The sequence below is a fragment of the Kryptolebias marmoratus genome, linkage group LG21 (assembly GCF_001649575.2).
Source record: "Kryptolebias marmoratus isolate JLee-2015 linkage group LG21, ASM164957v2, whole genome shotgun sequence".
Lineage (NCBI taxonomy): Eukaryota > Metazoa > Chordata > Actinopteri > Cyprinodontiformes > Rivulidae > Kryptolebias > Kryptolebias marmoratus.
The window spans coordinates 5556954-5577632 of record NC_051450.1 but is presented as its reverse complement, the minus strand read 5'-3'; the positions used below and the strand labels follow the sequence as shown (position 1 = coordinate 5577632).

Genomic DNA, 20679 nt, shown 5'->3' with positions numbered 1-20679 from the left:
GGAGGGGGGAGGGGGGGCGCGGTAAGAGGCCTGGATAATGGATAGGGGGGCGCTGGCCTAAAAAAGGTTGAGAAACACTGATCTAACTTATAGTTTTTGTACGACTGTTTGTTCGAGGCTAACTTTTCAGTCTGTGTTTCTGTGTCTCCTATTAACTTGGCAGTCAGGAAGTAACAGACACAGATCTGTGGTTACCATGGTGACCGTAATGAGCCTCTGGCATCAGCTTTAACATTTCTTTGGATGTTCTCTTTTCACTTCCTATGCAGTTTTTGCAGCAAAATGACATTTTCGTTAGCTTAGATTATTCCAAAGGTATGTTGGGTTATTCGGTAGCAGCCACATTGGAATCCTCTGGTTATAAAAAAATCCTTTTGTTTATGAGAAATAAAGATGATGTGAGAAGGATAGGCATTTATAAGCTACAACTTCAGCCTACACCCTCTTTTGGACAGCTTGTGTTCCACATTTATTTTTGGATTTTGCTAATCACTCCATCTGTTTTTGTTTTTTTATTTGTTTTTACATTACTGTGTTGATTTTAACGTTCAATTTTCAGTTCAAAATAAATTTGTAGAAATACATTAGCTAACTCTAGCTTGCCTTGTTGCACCGAAAGTTTTTATTTTATTTTATTTTTTCCCCTTTAGAGCAGAAGGACGGGAGTATCTTTGTGTAGTCTGTGGCAGAAAACAAAAGCAAAGCTGTGAGTGTGACCATCAAGTATCTTTGGAATCCTTTCTCTATTAATTTTCACAGCCAACAAACTTTCTGTTAACTGTGAATGAAAAGAGATGATTCACAAAAACAACAGCTCCATCCAGCACTGTGATTGTGTGAAGCTGTAAATCTCACTTGGTTTCATGACTTCACACTTTAGCCAGAGGTTCCTGGCAGCAGCTGGATTCTCCCAGGCTTTTGCCTTGTATCTGTGTGTGTGTGTAAATGCTCATCACAAACTTAAATGTTTTCTGCATGCCTAACTGAGTGTTGGGACAATTTAAATGACTTTCCCACATGCTGAATACTGTCATGGTGTGTGGTCGCAGAGAGACTTTAACACTAGATGTTAAGATGTTAAGATGTTGAAGATGTTGAAGATGTTGGCGTACCTTTAAATGTATTTTTTTACTGGTGTGAATGTTACTATGGATATCTAATTTAAATTCTAAGTTGTAAAAACGTCACTCTGACAAGTAGGAAAGGTATTTTTAATTTTATTTATTTAAAATGGAGAAAATTAAAATACCAAAACTGAATAACAGATAGAAAAATTTATCTTGTGAAAAAATGATAAATTAATGTGTACTATTGTTGTTCATTGTGGAACTGTGAATTTAGTTCATAAGATTAAAATAAATAATTTAACACAAAGATCAATGGCTAAAAAGAGAGTCAACTTGAGAACAGAAGAGGGAGTTTTAATTAAAAATATTTTTCAAAAGTCAACACTAAAACACTGTTTATTCAAAAAACCTTTATAAGTAAACATGCACCTTGTCAGGATACCTTGCCTGGAATAGGGAATCTGCGGTACCCCCCTGAAGCTAGGCCTGTGGGGGGACATTGCCGGCGAGTGCCTGGTGACCGGGTATTGACTCCTAGGACTCTGCCGGGCCAAGCCCGAAAGAGTGACGGGAGGCCACCTCGGCCCACCACTTGTGAGTAAGGTCATTGAGGTCCATGAGGTGCTGGAGTCACTTTTAGGAGTTATCCTGCATACTTGGCACAAAGTCGAGCTCGTTCCCAGTCAAAGTTGGACGCCACCAGGACTGTCCCAAGTCTCCAATCCTGTTTGTGGTGTTCATAGACAGGATCTTGAGGCGCAGTTGTGGAGAGGAGTGTGTCTATTTTGAGAACCTCAGGGTCTCGTCTCTGCTTTTTGCAGATGATGTAGTTTTGTTGGTGTCTTCAGGCCATGACCTTCAGCGTGCACTGGGACGGTTCGCAGCTGGGATGAGAGTCAGTTCTTCTAAGTCGGAGACCATGGTTCTCAACTGGGAAAAGGTGGAATGCTCCCTCCGGGTCAGAGAGTTTAAGTATCTGGAAGTCTTGTTCATGAGTGATGCAAGGATGGAGCGGGATTGACAGATTGGGGCCTTGTCCGCAGTAAAAAGGATGTTGCTTCAGTCTGTTGTTGTGAAGAAAGAGTTGAGTTGAAAGGAAAAGCACTCAATTTACTGCTTCATCTATGTTTCAACCCTCACCTATGGTCATGCTGTATGGATCATAACTGAAAGAAGAAGACACCAGATACAAGCGGCGGAAATGAGTTTCCTTTGTAAGGTGGCTCAGTCTTGGAGATAGGGTAAACAGCTTTATGATCCTGGGGGAGCTTGTGTTTGAGCCATTGCTCCTCCGTATCGAAAAAAAGTCAACCAGTTCAGGCATCTGATTAGGATGCCTCCTGGACGACTCCATTTGGAGGTTTTCCTGGGGCACATGCCACTGGGAGGAGACCCTGGGGCAGACCAAAAACTTGCGGTAGCAATTATATATCCTCTTTGGCCTAGGAATACCTTGGAATCCCCCAGGAAGAGGTGAAGAGTGTTGCTAGGGAAAGGGTGTCTGGGTTTCACTCTGGGACATGTTGCCACCACCCAGCCATGGATAAACTGTGGAAAATGAATGGATAGATGGATGGATATTGAACACCAAAACACAGAACTTATTGTAAAGAAAAAGAGGACATCTCAAAATAAAATAAAAAACAAAAACAAACCCAAAGGCCAAGGACAGACAGACAAAAGAGACCAGCAAAAACTCACAGACAATGACAAGATATATGAACTTTGCAGGAAAAAAATATACTAACATTTTTTACTAACTCACTGACCAAAGGGAGCACAGTGTAATACATCTCCTTTTCTTCAGCAGTATCAGTAAGAAGCTGGAAGGCCATTGAAAAAGTCAGCAGTTATAGTTGGGTGCAGGTTTATTCACAAAAAATGTTACAAAGTGTCAAAGTGTTCCTGCCTTTTAGTAAAGCAGCCTTTGAAGCTTTTTAAAAATGATTTCACTTCCCATTATACACTGTTTTGCAACAAAGTATTCCTGTAACTGTACTCACAAACACCAATAACCTATGTTAGTACACCTTTGACTAAATTGAACCTAAAGACAAAGATGTGAAGTGTGTTCTGCAGTCCTGCATCACTGAGCAAGTTGTTCATTTTGACATTCATGGATGTGGTTTGTTGTTTGGTTTAAAATGTTAGTACTTCTGTTTTTGTCCCACAGCTCGTCGCCATCAAGAGTGAATCACATCTAAAGCATCTTTTCCAGAGGTTACCCAGTTACTGCCCAGAGTCCATGGTAAGTCTACTTCTATTATGGCACCCTCACTGTTAGGATCTGGGGGGTTTTCTGTTATTTTTTTTATGGTATTCTTTTTGTGTTTTATGATTATGTTCTGTTCCCTGTGTTTTTGTTGTAATGTCTCTTGTTTTCTTTAGCTCCCTGTGCCTCTGTGTTGTCTGTCACCTCCTCCCTCAGTCAGTACTTTTTCTTGTCAGCCTGCCACACCCATCTTTACCTGTTCCTGGTTTACAGTTTGTCACCTGTGTCCAATTCCTCTTATACATTCTGGTTGCTTTCCTTTGCTACTGTTGAAGTAATGCACAGCAGTATTGTGTCTCCTTGTTTTCCCCCAAGTGCTTCTTGTACATTGTTGCTGCCTCATCAGCCTTTTGTTTTTGTCTTGTTAAGTAAATGGATTTTTTTGTGTGTGTGCTCTTCATGTCACACTGCATTCTGGGTCTAAATCCACCATCTACAAACTTGTCACTCACAGATTCATCTAGGAAAGGTTTAGTTTAAGCAGGAGTTTAAATTGTTCTGCAAATAGTTTTCTAAAGTCAGATCAGTTTCTGTAGTCCAGACAGAAAAACATACTCCCCGGTAAGGATAGGGGATATGTCTTTCCCTAAGACATAATGTTGAATAGCACTGCTGAAGTATATTTTAGGAAAAAGGGGAAAAAGAACAACTAAAGTTTACGATGAAAACCAAAAAGTCTAGTGAGCAAAGACAATGATTTTGCATGAGGCCCTTCTAAAGAAGTATTTACAGCATAACGTGTTCAAAGGAAAACCTTAATACTTCAGAAATGTTTTGTTTTATAAATGTTATTTCTGCAGGGATGGGTCAGCTGCAGCTGTGATGCTTCTGGTCTTCATTAGACAAGTTCTGCCAAACAGTGGTAAACCAACAACAGGAAGGTTGTCCAGCACTTATTGATATATACAGGGAGCGAAGCCTCTACTGATCTACTGTAGCATTGCAGTTTGCTGTCTTTTGGAACAGTCTTTCTGCCGACCAGTCAAACTGCCATGTTGACCTGTGTCCACCAGGACTTAAAAACTCACTAATGAATTAAGCTTGTATCTCACTGGGCTGCAACTGTTGGCAACTGGCTGACAAACAGCATTCGTGAGGAAGTTTACAAAGTATCTAGAAACTTTCTCTGAGGCTGTCAAGTTCCTTGCGTGAGTTGCAAAGGCTCACAGTCCTTTGTCTCAAAATAGTCACAGAGTTGTTGCGGGCATCTCCAACCTGTCTCAATAGTGTTTGAACTTTTTTTTAAACTTTTATTTTATTTTATTTTTGTGTGTGTGTGTATACACAGGCATATTGTAGGGTTTTGGGGTTTGCTCTTTGTTTTGGTTTTGTTTAATTTCTTATTCTGTTATCAGGTTGTTTGTTTTCTGTCTTTTGTGTTTATGTTTCATTCACTCCTCCTCAGTCTCCCTCTCGGTCTCCTTGCCACGCCCATCTACGCCTGTCCCTGCTCTGTAATCATGCCACCTGTTCCCACTCACCTCGTTATCCTCAGTGTTGAAAACCCGGTCACTCCTTCCATACCTCGTTGGTCCATTGTTTGTGTGTCCTGTTTCTGTCCTGTCTGTTCCTGGTTGGTCATGTTCCTGCTTCCTGCTCCTGTTAGTATTTTGTTCCTGTCTTTAGTTTTTGTATTTAGTTTATGTCTTCAGTTTTTTGGCTGCCACGCCAGCGTTTTTGTTCTGTTCTGTCCTTTAGTTAAATAAATTACTTTCCTTTTAAAATGAGTCTGCGGACTGGGTTCGTCTCCGTCATCTCCACCCAACATGACAGATATAATGTCAATAACCCTAACCCTAATGTAAATAAAACAGTTACTATCTATCATACATTATACTATGATAACATAATACTGTTAAATGTTAAAAAAAAACATTTGTTTTGCAAAAAATGATCCTGTAAAGACAATCTAGCCTTTGTCTGATATTTTTTTTTTTTTTTTTTTGAAGTTGAACGGCATACATGGGCTGTGACTGCTGGTGACTAATCTGCCTGTTTTTATTAATGAAGTGTACTCCAGTAGATTAAACCATAAACATTTCCGAGGCAAGTATGATGTGAGTGGAAGTGCGCAAAACACAGCCGCATGGCTTTTGGTCAATTGGTCCCAAACACTTGTCTCACAGTTCTGAGTTTCCAACTCGTCTCCAACAGTTTTTTGCCCAGTAAAATAACACCATATTTTGCAGCTTTTGGAGCCACAAAAGAACATCATAGTCTTGTCAAAGATACTTACAGCCATTCCTACTTTACAACAGGACCAATAACAAAGTCATGGAAACACTGAAGAAAGCAAGTTAGATAGCTCTAACAGGTGATACATGGGCATTGATTGTCACAGAGTTTTATTTCACTGAACTCAGCACTTCGACTTCATTTAGTTCCCCAAATCCTTTTTAATTGAAAATTGGTTTATTCTGCAGTGTAGAGCAAAATATTTTGTTCCTTTTAGGTCGGAGAGATTCTCTGCTCAGGATTTAGTTTGAAGTGTGACTATGTGCGCATCGAGATCCATCGATAATTGTTTCATAATCCTATCGCAGCCCTCTGAATTGTAATTGAATTGAATCTGGAGGGACCTAAACATTCCCACCCCTAGTCATATCTGAAACAGAATAAAAGAGCATAATGATAAACTGAACTCATCAGACATAAAAAAGCTGTAACTCAGTGGGACTGATGGGATTTCTGCTTTGCCTCATTCATCCTGCTGTGATATTCAGCTTGTCATGTTCTCTCTTTTTTGGCCTTTGATTCATTACAAAAATCATGTTTATGCTTTTTGTAACGATGATGGTAAAGTCCCTGATCAATGACATAAATGCTGCTGATGCCAGATGATGAGGATGTTTGGTTGGCAGCCAGCAGTGTTGGATTTACACTGGCCTGCACTACCAGAAGTACAAAAAGAGATGTTTAACTGCACAGCCTTCTGTGTTTCAAACTGCTAGAAGAGGAGATAGACAGAGTTGTTTGTGATGATTATTCCCACAACATTTCACCACAACCCAAGTGGGACTTTAATCAAATTCATATTTTCCTGTTTTCCAACACTGGTTTGATCCATGGAATGGAATGTTTGTTCTCTGTCAAATTAAAAAAAACTTCTCACAGCTTATTTTCTTCAGCAGTTGTTTAGAATATTCCTTTGATGAGAAAGCCAGGGATTATTGGATTTAGTCTTGTTTTTCATCCTCGCTTCAAGGGTTTATCATAACAAGAAAGTGATAGTCCTCTAACTCATACCCAAATGATGTGTATCAAAGCTTTTAGATTACAAAAGAGGCCCCAGTATAATCTAATAAAGTTCCAATAAAGCTGAGGGTGAGTCCAGCTCCAGCTGAAGACAGCGTATTCTGTTCACTGTCCACACCCACTGATATTTACAGTGTAGATGCCACAAACATCTGCTCTGTGTGACCATCGGCTCATTGAAACTGTCACACAAATCATGAACTGGTTCTGAAAATGGAGCTGTGGACAGTGAGACACAAGGACCATCTGGAGTCAGATCACTGCGGAGGTTTCTGATCGCTCAATCAGAATAAAGCAATGTTGTTATTTTTGGTTTTTTTTCTTCCACCCATTCATTTTCTGTACCCACCTAATCTTGTTTAGGGTCATTTGGGGCTGGAGCTTATTGGTGTGGTCCATTTGTTACTGGATGTCAGAAATTTCTGCTTTCAAGTTGAAAAAAAATGAACTGGAATGGGTCTGACTCAAAAACTTGAAGAATTTTGACTAGCTTCAACCTCAAAATCTAGGCTGCCTTTTGCACAAAAAGTAAAACATTTTATGTTCACTTCTGTCACTTTGTATCTGAATCAATATCTCACACATAGTGTTGTACCGTCTGTATGAGGAAACAGATTGCTGTAGTGTTTAAAAAGTAAATACAAGCAAATACATTGTTATTGTCTTATAACACAAGTAATAGCCCCATTACTGAGCACTACATAAATAAACCCTTAATGCATTTTATGACTTGGAACTGGGACAAGGTCAGGTTGAAAGTGACGACAAATCCAAGTTCAGAGGTAAATAGATCACAGCTGATCTGCAGCAAGTGAGAGAGGGGAGTACACATTCCACAGGTCACCACTCATCACAGGGTCAGTATAAATTACTTTCAGACACTTCACTGTTCTTATAACCATTTTAAGTAATTCCCTTTTTTTGTTTGTTTCTGCTCTGCCAGTACTGTGACCATGTATAGGTTCTTATACTGTAGCTACATCCAGCTCTTTTTCACTCCTTCTTCAGAGTTGGAGCTTTCTTGGCTCAATAGAGAGTCTTGAGTGACATCTTGGCAGGTGCACCTCCAGATAATGTTTAAACGGCGGCCAGATTGGGGTCACTGATATACTTGTGATGTCACACCAAAACCAAAACCCATAACAGAATTTGAGGAGTTTTAATACACTGCTGTCATACGGGCAATTTAAAAGAAAAAAAAATGTTGGTCACAGTCAATCAATCACCTCTATCCTCCTGAGAAGCGCACTCACGCTTTTATTTTATTTGTTTTTTTGCTAACTGCCACAATAGATATGGAGTAAATTAAGCCATCTGCTGTAGGTTATTACTATAAAGACGTTTTCACATATGTGCTTTACGCCTCACTGCAGGTGTAAAGCCCAAAGCAGGGGATATCCACACAGACTGCCCCCAAGTACAACTCTGGTTGCTGGGAGACAGAAATAGCCAGGAAATTGCTTGTATTTCCAGCCGCTGCAATGGTGTCTGAAACTTTGTCAGAAAAAAACTCTGGAAACAGAAACAGAACAAGCAGCAGTGTTCGATTCTAAAACCTTTGAAGTTCTGAGGTTTTGTCTTCGTCAGCCAAGGCTCCTGCTCCTCCATGTTTGTTCCACATTAAGCAGATAGCAGTGCGCCATGTTAGCAGTGTGTAGTGTGTGTCACACACATACGCTAGTGTGTGACACATACAAACTTCTGTATGTATGTGTCCGATACCGTCCGATTACAGGGTTTGTGAAGGATGCTGGTTCAAGCCCCTGCTCTGGCTGTCTCAGCTGTTGTGTCCTTGGGTAAGACACTTCACCTGCCTTGCCTACTGGTGATGGTCAGAGGGCTCGGTGGCGCCGGTGTGATGGCAGCCTCACTTCTGTCAGCCCGCCCCAGGGCAGCTGTGGCTACAATGTAGCTTACCGCCATCAGTGTGTGAATGTGTGGATGAATGGGTGAATGATTGTAGTGTAAAGTGGGGTCCTTTGGGGTCCTTGGACTAGATAAAGCGCTATGTAAGTGCAAGCCATTTACCATTTACCATTACTTTTGTGTGTGAGGTGCCATTGTGTGATACGTGACCCACTCAGCACAACACACCAAACTGAACGAGGTGGGAACAGAGCTTTTGTTGGAAGTTTTTACTAGCAAAAGAGAGATTTCTTTCAGTTTTGGAGTTTATAAAATTTTGTGTTTGACACTTGATTTGTAAGACACTGACAAAACAATACAGGTGACTTTTTATTGCTTTTTTGTACTGTAATATAATTTGTTTACTAGAAAGTGAGGTTTGTTTTCCTTCTCTGCTTCTGGGAAAGTGAAGCTGCAAACACTGTGTCAGTTACCATGGCTAAAACATACAGGAGGTGTCAGGCTGAAGTGCCTTTAATTACACAGATTAGCTTTAAATTATACGTGTAATATTTTCCTTTCTTTCCAGAACAACCAGAATTCTAAGCAAAGGATCTCCTAACATTGTCTTTTTTGCCATTGTTTTTATAATGATGAGAATTTTTTCATTTAACAAATATATGAAATGTGTCTAAAGTATTAAAATTGACTTCATTTGCAGACAATGCAACTTGTTTTTGCTCTGGTAAAAGTTTAGAACAGCTTCTGAGTACAATGGATGGAAAATGCAGCGGAAGCCTTAAAGAAATAGTTAGACAAGTTTCTATATTATGACATAACATAATTTATAATATTCAGTATAAGGAAAATAAAAAATAAGTTTAAACTTATGATAGATGATAGATAATATGAAAAGAGTCTATGAAACAAACTTTTTAGAAGTGATAATTCACTATAAATTAAATTCAAAGGCACATATAAATATTGTAAGAACTAAAATGTCCAAAACACTAGCAATATTGAACAAATTCAAAGATTTATCAACACAAAAATCATTTATGTTAGATTGTTCCCTAACAGTTCAAAACAAAAACTAAACCTGTTTATATGCAGCAGAAAAAAAGCCATAAGAATTATAAATGAGTCACATTATGATCCAACAAACAAAATGTTCAAATTGCATACTTAAAAATTCTAGGATTTAGTTGAGCTTAATGCTGCCTTGATAAATGTATAACTTCTGCAGTGTTTGTTTTTTGATGAAAAATATTGGAGAAATGTGTTGCCATATAGAACATGTAAAAGACTGAAGGTGCAATAAGTTTAGGCTTCTATCGACAATTAGTTTTTGTCTACATTTTGTGTCCTTGCCATTGTAGCCAATTCAAGAATTGTATATATTATTTTTTTATTCATTTAATAAAATAATTACATTGTGTTATTTTTGTTTTAGGGAAAGGACATTTAAATAATGCCCCAAAAATAAATACAATACCAATAAATCAAACAAAATTTTTTACAACATTGTTAAACATTTCATGTGAAGCAGCACTAAAACTAAACAAGACAAAAGAACTTCTACTACAAGAAGCCAGATGTCCAAACAATGAGTTTGTATGTAAATTTAATACTTTTTACTTTTTTAAAATGGGTAAATGACAAATAGCATTTGGCATTTGTTTCTTTTCCCTGTTGTACCAAAATGTATCAAACCGTGATCCTTGTACAGAAGTACCAAACCATGACTCAGGCATACCCTTACACCCCTAAGATATGGATGCAGCTGAAACCAGATGTTTACATACACTGTAGAAAATGACAAACCATCTTTACTATAAATGAAACTAAATCTTTTCTGTTTTAGGTCAGTTAGAATTCACAAAATTATTTCTATTTAAATACCCACATGATGAAAGAGTGCATTTTTTAGAGATTTTTTTTTCCTTTTCTCAAAATTATGACTGTATTAGAGGCTGTGATTAGTCAAAATATAAAGTATTTTTTTTGGCCATGCAAACTGAACTCTCTTCCAGCACCCACACCTTTATAACTGCATTGTTGTTGCTAAGTTAGAAGGTACTCATGTCTCTGTTGTAAACTCATCTGTCAGATGAGTCTTGGCTCCTATAACTCATTTTTCCTGCATTTCTGTCTTTCAAACTCTGCTTAATAAAGTCAATCAAAAACATACAGCACACAGCTCCACCTACAGAGTCCTCTGTTATTGTTGGTGGTGGTGAATGTTAGTGTGGAAGTGACGTGACCATGTTGACTATCGGGTGTGTGTTGCACAATGACAGCATTCATCTGGTGGTGCAAAAACTAACACATAATGTAGGTCCTTCCAACTGTTTTATAGTGGGACTAACAGACCTTATTACCCTCAAAGTGTCCTTAGGACTGTTAGGTCCAAAAGCACTTATAGAGAGACACAAGATAAACAACCATGGACATACACTCATTTCTATTTGTAATTTAGAACCCCCATCAAGCCCAACATTTATGGTTTTGAACCTCCTCCTTAACCCACACCTTACAAGTGACACAGAACAGCTCCGGCTCAGATTACCTTCATACTTTCAAACCTGTCCTGTCTCTTTAGTGTATTATACTCTTACTTGTTCATTTCACAGCTTGGGTCAATTGTTTTAAATTGTGAGACTTGAGAAAAGATAGGACATTTTTTAACAAACAAACCTCAGATCCTTACAACTTTTTGGATTGATGCTTAAAGCCATATATGAGATAACAGGAAGTTATCAGATCAGTTACAAACTGAATATACTTGTACCTAAAACCTCACAGAGCTCCGAGGTTGTAAGCTCAGAGGCTCTAGTGTTTGAGATACAATATGAAACTAAGTTTTGTTTCACTGATTTATGGACTAACCTCTGATATGAACCATCTTCTTTTTTTTCTTCTGTAGAATGAACTTTGGATGTGCATCAACTCTACCCTCCCAGGTAAGTCATGAGAGGCTAGAAAAAACAGCTATGATGAAATTGACCAGTTCCAACTTTGGCGCCCTCCAGAGGTTCAGTTATAAACAGCTGTTTTCCCTGAAATAGCTTTTATTTGCCAGGGTGGATCGCAGCACGACTCACTTTGTCCTAATTCCACCTGACTCAGTTCTACATGGTCTCTGTAGTTTTCCATATAACTGAATGCCGCCTTGATGTGGGCGGGTTATTGTAGCACGGTCGACCGAAACTTACCACCAATGGGTAAATAAGTTAAATAAAGTCAAAAAACACTCACCTAATCAGTACATGTCAGTCCAGTACCCTCTGCTGGTCAGAGCCCATAAATAGGGTCCATTTGGTCCATCTTAATTCTGTCATCAGTCAACAAGCAGTGAAACATCTACACCTCATAGTCCTACTTTGTTGGTTTATGTGTTGCTATTTTTTGAATATCTTTTATATTTTAAAAAAAGAAAAGTAAATAACCAAACAAGAGCTACAGTTGCAGGGTTTTAAAAATGGTGAGTTTCTTGTGGAGGAGACGCTATCTTGACTGACATCTCTCTTTGGTGAACCAATGGCCTCCAGTCTGCTGACGTCAAATCTTCAACTGAACTCTACTTGCTTGGAACCTCAGCTGAGGAGGTTCTAAGAAGCTGAAAGTGGGTGGGACCACCCAATGAAAAAACTCTGAACCTGAGCCAGGTCAACCTGAGTAGGGCGAAGCTGAGCTCATAGAAAAAGGCCTATAAACATTTGAACTCCATAAATCCATGACATCCAGCCATCGTGTGTGTGTGCTTGCCTTAGATTGAGGCTGTTAGAGCTGCCTCTGACCACAGAACAGCTGATCTGAGATCAGGCTCTGCATTAAAGGCCTGAATCCTGCTGCTTATCCTGCCTGTCAGAGATCTAATAGCCTCCAGATCATCAATAGCCTCCAATAGCATTTTTACGTTTTGGACCTGCTAAGCCCTGGTGCTTAAACCGCATCAGGAATCTGTAAAGATTTAACCCGTTAACGTAGTTTTCCTCAGATGTCTGTGATATTATCGATCCTCTGATGTTCAGTGCATTCCAGCTGATTTACTCGGGTGGTGTAAACATTCTCTTCAACATACCAGCTTCAGTTACTGAGCCCTTTGAAAGTTCACTCATGTTGCAGAACCAAAACACAATGAATAACTCCAGATAATCCAATAAATTATGGTTTTGAATTTATGGTTTTTAATAAAGCCTGGTGTCAGTGTCTGAGTGTGAGGTCAGCCCACAGAGACGTTTGACTCTGTTTGTTCTGATGTTTGATTCTGCTCCAGGTGTTTCCAGGAGATCTGATGGCTGGGTTGGGCTCGGCTGCTGTGAGTTAGCCATCGCTTTCGAGTGTCGCAGGGAATGTCGACAGGTGAGATCCAGAAAACTGACTTTTTACTGTTGAAACTAGATATTTGCGTATTCTGCATAAAAAGATGAAGAACCATTTGTTCCCTCACCGTCTAACATTAAATCAGACCACACCTTTTCTGTTTCAGCTCAGTTAGGAGTCACAAAGTTATTTCTATTGAATAAATGCTCAGATAATGAGGTCAATATTTTGCCAATTTTTCATTTTTCAAAGTCACAAGTTTGCATACATTTTTGTAGTATTTGGTAGCACTGTCTTTAAACTGTACAACTTGAGTCAAATGTTTTGTTCCACAAGCGTCTCAAAATAGTTTACTGAAACACCCCCACAACATGATGTTGCCACCCCCGTAATTCACAGTTGGAATGATGTTCTCAGGATTGCAAGCTTCCCCCTTTTCCTCCAGAAGTAACGATGGTTATTATGACCAAACTGTTTAATTTTAGTCATGTCTCAAACATTAAGATCTTTGTCCCTGTGTGCATTTTCAAACTGTAATCTGGCTTCTTTATGTTTCTTTTGGATTAATGGCTCTTTCCTCTCTGAATGGCCTTTCAGCCTATGTTGGTACAAAACTTGTTTCACTATGGATATTGACTCTCTGACCAGCTTCAGCAGCATCTTCACAATGTCTTTAGCTTTTGTTTTGGGATTGATACACACATTTTACACAAAAACAAGTTAATCTCAGGAGCACAGAACCCGTCTCCTTCCTGAGCGGTATGATAGCAGGACATACCTGTGGTGTTTATACTTGTGTATAATTGTTTGAACAGATGAATGTGGGACCTTCAGGTATCTGGAAATTGTACCTAAGAATGAACCAGAGTTGTGGAAGTTGATAATTCTCTTCCTGATATTTTGGCTGATTCTTTTTTTAATTTTTTTGTTTTATTTTGATTTGAGATGTACCTTAAAGTACATCCACATGTGTGCCTCCAGTTAACTAAAATGTTGTCAGCTAACCAATCAAAAGTTTCCAAAGTCATGACATCATCATCTGGGCTTCCCCAAATTGCTTAAAGGCATAGTAATCTTAGTGTATGCAAACTTGTGATTTTTAAAAACATTCTCTCTCTTTCATTATTCAAACATTTAACAAAGAAATATTTTTGGGAATCCCAACTGACCTACAACAAGAAAAAAAAGGGGGACCTATTATGCAAAATTCACTTTTTGCATGTTTTTGTACTTCCATTTGGGCATCTACTGCTTCTAGAAACAGTCCACCCAAACTAACTAACTAACATTAGAAATATGCTAATAACAGAGAAGAAAAGTTGGGAAAAAATAAAACTTTACCATCTTTACCAGGCAGTCGTCTGGACACTTTTCGGGTTTGGACCTGCTGATTGCCAGTGTCCGACTCGACAAATGTTGATTCAGAACCGCTAAGTGCCCCTGTCCCACAGTCAGAATCCTCAGAGTTTTAATTAATAATGATATAAATGTGCATCAGATCTGCAGCGTTAAATCCTTCAGAGAGTTTTTATGTTTTGAGATGGGACACTGAGTTGGGGGGGCGTGGCCAACAGCAGCTTATTTGCTTAATAGTGGCATAGCCCTGAAACCGCTCATTCTGAAATGAGCTCAAAAAAGGCTGATAAGGTGAAATCTCAATATCTGAGAATGATTTTGTGTATTTAATGTAATGAACATGTTTTGTACCGGCCACAGACCTTTCCTGACTTGTTCAAGAAAACTCATTAATGTTAGACAGTGAGAATAAGTTAATTGTCTTTTTGTACAATGTACAGATTCAACTGTACCTGTATTCTTAAAACCTTAATGGGATAATTCGGTCATTTTAAAGTGGTTTTTTGTGTGAATAATTAATATCTTACCTGTTGTAGATAACTTTTTGAACAACCTCAGTTTGGAGACGGTCTGAACACATCCAACACCAAAGTGGATTATATTTAAACCAGGGCTATTCAACTTCAATGGCAAAGAATGATCAACCACCCCCAATAGGCAAAAGCAGACGATTTTGATTATGCTTGTGTTCGTGTGTCTGCCTGTTGGCAAAAAATAAATATTGGATGTACATCTACAACTTAATAACCTTTAGACCCAGATCATTTTAAAATGTCTGCCACATCCAACTGACTTTCGAAAACAGAAATGCCTGTAATTCAGTCAGTTTTACAGATATCGAAAGCTAAAATTTGGTGTGTTTGTAGGTGAGAGTCATTCACACCACAAACTCTGAGCATTGTGCAAGATATTTTTTTAATATGGCATAACTTTGAAGTCACTTTGTCTGTCAGTTTACAAAAAAGTTCATAAAGCACTTTTTATGATACACTTCAAAGCAGTACATCTACAATTTGTTAACTTTTGCAGTCAGTCCAATACAAGATTGCTGCTGCATCAACACTAGCCAACACAAAAATGGTTATAACTCTGCTAGTTTACAGATATTAAACTACAGTTTGATATGGTAGTAGCAGAGAGTCATTCACAACAAATACATTCAGTGTAGCATCTTGTGATAATGCCACATCTTGCACATAGGTTATTTTTAAGGTTTGACCAAAATTGCTACATTCCTCATTCCTCAACATAACATGATCAAACACTAGTTGATGTTGGGAAAGTTAACTAAAAAACTACTTTTCAGTCCATTCACTTTGAAACTGTCAAAAATCTAAATCTACTTTCCATCTTCTTGGCTTTCAAAGAGCAATCTTTGTGCTTCTAGTGAGCTCTGCTAATGTAGCATTAGCTGCTGTCTTCTTTCTGTATCTCAGCCTTTCTGCCTTTTGCACATGTCAGATAGGTCAATCAGACAACCCACCCCACTCCTCTCCATTGTCATAGTTTCTCAAAGACTGCCTGTTTGACAGAAGCTAGTTTAATATGACCCTCAAGGTATTGAAGTAGCTCTAATATGTATAATTTTAGCATTATATTACGACAAATCAATATGGGATTCTGTCAGCTTTGTGGGGGCCCCCCAAAAAAAGGCCACATCTGGCCCACAGGCTGCTTATTGAACAGGCCTAATTTAGACCTTCATGCTCTCAGTTTCACATTACAGTTATTTCAGCAGAAAACCTATCTCACGTCTGCAGGTCATGTCCCTAGCTGCACAGAAAGTGCTGCAGCTAGCTGCTGTTGCTAAGACTACTTGTGTTGACAACCACCCACAGAATTCTATCAAAACAATAATGGGATGTCAAATGTGGCCGGTGCTGGCAAAATGAGTTGCAGTGAGCTATTATTATTTTCAAATTCTCTATCTTAAAGCTTCAAAGTAATACCGAGTTCGTTACACAGTTTTTCCAAACTGAGGTTATTCAAAGAGTTATCTACAACAGATAGGATATTAATTCTTTTTACACAGAAATCTATTTCAGAATGGCTGGTCTATCCATTTAACCAAATATAATGTGTTTTTCATTTAGCACAATTAAGTTTAGTTGTGTTACAGTTATATTTGCTTCTCTTCCAGGCATCATCTAAAAATGATATTACAAAAGTATGCAAAAAAGTCACTGAGGTAAGTCCACGAGTGAGGAGCTGTGAGTATTTGAGAATAAAGTGCAGACTTCAGAAGTCACATGCGGAGTACCCCAAGGTTCAATCCTGGGACCCTTCTATTTAATATCTACATGCTCCCACTAGCCCAGATTTTAACAAGTAATAACATTAGTTACCATAACTATGCAGATGACACACAGCTCTATATTACGATGTCACCAGGTGACTCTGAACCTATCCTAGCATTGAACAGATGCTTAGAACAAATCACTGTGTGGATGTGCCAAAACTTTCTCCAGCTGAACAGAAACAAGACTGAAATTATTATCTTTGGACCTAAAGAGGAACGATCAAGAGTCAGCGCGCAGCTTCAGGTATTATAGCTAAAAACTAGTGATCAGGCCCGAAACCTGGGTGTAGTAATGGACTTAGACCTAAACTTAAGGGACACATAAAAACAGTTACAAAGTCGGCTTTCCACCACCTGAAGAAGATCTCCAGAATTAAAGGACTAATGTCACAATAAGACCTAGAAAAAATTATGCACTTGTTCATCTTTAGTCGTCTCGATTACTGCAACAGTGTCCTCACAGGTCTGCCAAAAAAATCAATCAGACAGCTGCAGCTGATCCAAAATGCTGCTGCTCGTGTTCTCACTAAGACCAGAAAAATAGAGCACATCACCCCTGTTTTAAAGTCCCTACACTGGCTCCCTGTAGCGCAGAGAATAGACTTTAAAATACTTCTATTAGTTTATAAATCACTGAACGGTCTAGCACAATACATTGAAGACTTACTATCATCGTATCAACCCTCCAGAACACTCAGGTCTTCTGGTTCTAGTCTACTTTGTATCCCCAGAACCAGAACCAAACATGGAGAAGCAGCTTTTAGTTTCTATGTACCATCACTCTGGAACAAACTCCCGGAAAACTGCAAAACAGCCGAAACACTAAATTCCTTTAAATCAAGGCTGAAAACTCACCTCTTTAGAGCTGCCTTTGATTAGTAGTCCGCAAACAAATTCATGTGTAAAGCTGCTCTGAACAAAATATCTTATTACATATTGACCATCTCCTTATGATTATCAAGTGTATCTGCTCAATGATTTTTATGATTTTTTTTTGATGATTGTAATGTTTTTAATTATTGTAATGATTTTACTGATATTTTTATGATGTAAAGCACTTTGAATGCCTTGCTGCTGAAATGTGCCATACAAATAAATTTTTACTTACTTACTTACTTCTGCTTTCAAACTCTCAGGGATCCCACAAAGGTTTTTAAAAAAGGACATAAACATATTGATTTGGTTTATGGATTTATGTGCTATTCCTGTCTGGAAACGTGAAGGAAAAAAAGGGGACAGAAAAACATTTTTTAACCTCAACCCCATCAGGCACCTTTGGGATGAACTGGAATGTAGACTGTGGGCCAGATCTTCTCGTCCAACATCAGTGGGCACAACTTCCCACAGAAACGTTCTTTGAAGGCTTTCCATAAGGTTTTGGAGTGTTCCTGCAGGAATTTGTGCCCATTCATTCTGTAGAGCATTTTTGAGGTCAGGCACTAAAGTTTGACCAGAAGGTCTGCCTCACAATTGCCATTCCAGTTCATCCCAAAGGTATTTGATGTGGCTGAGGTCAGGGCTCTGTGTGAGCCAGTCAGGTTCTCTCATACAAAACTCATCAAACCATGTCTTTATTGTCCTTACTTTGTGCACTGGGACACAGTCATGTTGGAATAGAAAGGGGCCAAAGTGTGGCCTCAAAATTGGAAGCATATCTATGACCAAAATGTCTTGTCATGCTGAAGGGTTATGATTGTCCTACCCCAAATCCTGACTGAAGCACCTGAATTCCACAGTTAACAGGCGTGGCCAAATACTATATATAAATAACAGAAAAACTCTCTCATCTAAGCCCCTTTTCCAAATGAACAGTTGCACTTTTTAACTTAACCTCAGGTGCTCTATCAGAGACCTGGGAGCTTGAGGATTCTCTTCAGTACTATAGCTGTTCCTAGGACTGCGCTCAGGTGCAGACAGAGACAAAGCTCTCTGAGGTTGTTCCTGGGAGCTGTTGAAGCCACTCTTCCAGTTTGGAGGTCACAGCACCAAGTGCTCTGAAGACCACTGAAGTACTAAAGGGGCTTTCAAATCGAAAGCAGCAAAATTTGTGCTACGCTCTGAAACCTGTTCATGTGTTGTTGTTTTTTTGCTGTGCCAGGCAAAATTCAGTGCAGAGTTGTGCCTACGGCAGTCAAAATTGAATTTGGTTGAACTTTAACTGTGATGTGCTGTTGTGTACACTTGGGCAGCCAATTGTCATATTACATTGCTCCCTGCTAAGCCAGAAAAAAGAAACTAAAGGCCAAAAGCAGCAGGTCCATTGATTACTGGAGGAGATGGAGAAGCTTCATCCATCTTTTTTATCTTGATGAGCAGGTCACTGTGAAACGGAGCACCTTAATCAGCCTGAATTCTTCATACCTCGTTTCTCTTAGGGTCATTTGGTCTCATGTGTACACACGAACACTTCTAATGCAGAAACGGTGCAAGAGTGGGTTTTTAACGCTCATAAAGATGTAATATTCTAGTAGACAGCACTCTTTGCTTGTCCATTCACAGTTTTAAAATCCATGCCTAATTTACGCTGAACTCTGCAACAGTCTGCTGTGAAACGACGGGGCTCGTCATAGGGTTCAGCAGTGAGTTCAGCGCATACCCCTTTCAGACTGAAAGCCCCAAAAGACTCTCCACAACTTCTATATTTCCTCTTTCAGACCTTGGTACTTCTCAGTCTTCTGGTGTTTCTTCTTCTTGATATTACAGTCACTCCTTTGTCGACCATTATGATGTCTGGTTGGTTAGTCATCTCTTTTGTTGTCAGTCTAAATCTGAAAGTCCCACCATATTGTTACCCCTGTCATTCTCCACCACTCTTGGTAGAGTCTCCCATCCGGCGGAGTGGCTTAGCGTAGCTTCCATACCTATCTTTGACTAAGCTATTTGCTTGTGGGAATCCAAGGTATTTGTAGCTGTTCTAAATATCTGCAGTGCTGCCTTCAGGTAGTTCAACCCCTTCAGTTGTGATCATCTGCCTCTTTTGGGTACCATTCGACCACATTTATCCAGTGTGTTGTTTACCACTAGTTATGAGCTTGTTACCGCTACTTGCTATTGGTTGTGAGATGTTAGCCAATAGCTGTGAGCTGTTAGTCATTAGCTGTGAGCTGTTAGCTAGTAGGTATTAGCTGTTAGCAATTAGCTCTGAGCTGTTAGCCATCAGCTGTAAGCTGTTAGCTATTAGTTGTGAGCTGTTAGCTGTGAGTTTTTAGCTATTAATTTTAAGGTGTTAGCTATTAGCTGTGTGCTGTCAGCTATATGCTGTTAGCCAGTAGGCATCACTGTACTAAAGAGGTTTATTTTAATAGCTGTGGCCAAGATTACTACAGCTTTTCTCTTCTCTTTCTAGAACTCCCTCTACAGCTGCATCACCAAAAATGAAAGTAAGTTTTTAGTTACACACGCACACACACACACAGATCAATGAAGAAGGGTTAGGTAAAAATAAAAAATCCTCCTTTTCATGGACAGTAAATAGACTTTTTGTTATTATTAATACTTTCTTGTTCTTCCATGTCTGTCACAACCTCAACAGAGCCTTATTCATGTTTGGCAGATTTGTTTTTGTTGTTGAGTTTTGTCTTACGATAAATACAAAATCAAATGTGTAGCTCTTATCAAAGAATGCCATGTTTCCTAACACGGGTCAGCACAGAGCTATGTCGGACTAGCAGACTGTTCTCACGATGAAGGCTGCGTGGTGTTTGTTTACTCATTCTACTTTAAAAATGTTGTTTACTTGATTATTAACAACATCTCTCTTGTAAACCTGTCTTCGTCCAGTGGGTTCTTCATGCTGCAGCTTTGCAGGCCGTCACACCACGTGCAGGGAGTACTGTGAGGCCATCTTCAGGACAGATTCAACCCCCACAGAGTCCCAGATCAAGGCTGTCAAAGAGTACTGTCAGAGCCACAGCCCCAAGCTGGTCGATTGCGTCAACAACTTCACAAAGTCCTACCCTGTACGCAGCCCCATTGACAGTACGTCCATCTGTGGCTCATTCTGCACACATTAACATCACTGTCTGATGGCACTCCAGCAACTACCTGATAATACTATGGCTTAGTCACTAATGACTATTTTATTTTACTTATTCTATCAAATAATTTTCATTATTACCATTATTAATCTAAATGACCAATATTATTTTAGGTCATATTATTTTACACAGTTTACTTCAGCATTTACAGTATACCACAAAATAAAATGTTAACAAAGACAATCAAATTAATGGAATAAGTATGTACTATTACAACTCCAG

At 39.1% G+C, this 20679-nt stretch overlaps 1 protein-coding gene across 1 annotated transcript in view; it reads left to right on the top strand.

Moving 5' to 3' along the window:
- The window catches only part of reck (reversion-inducing-cysteine-rich protein with kazal motifs), a 95945-nt gene that overhangs the window by 42535 nt on the left and 32731 nt on the right, over window positions 1-20679 (top strand). The window contains exons 3-8 of the mRNA XM_017439457.3: window positions 3241-3315; window positions 11366-11402; window positions 12719-12804; window positions 16262-16309; window positions 19767-19800; window positions 20201-20398. Of these exons, the coding sequence (XP_017294946.1) occupies window positions 3241-3315; window positions 11366-11402; window positions 12719-12804; window positions 16262-16309; window positions 19767-19800; window positions 20201-20398 (478 nt within the window). The remainder of the gene's footprint in view (window positions 1-3240; window positions 3316-11365; window positions 11403-12718; window positions 12805-16261; window positions 16310-19766; window positions 19801-20200; window positions 20399-20679) is intronic.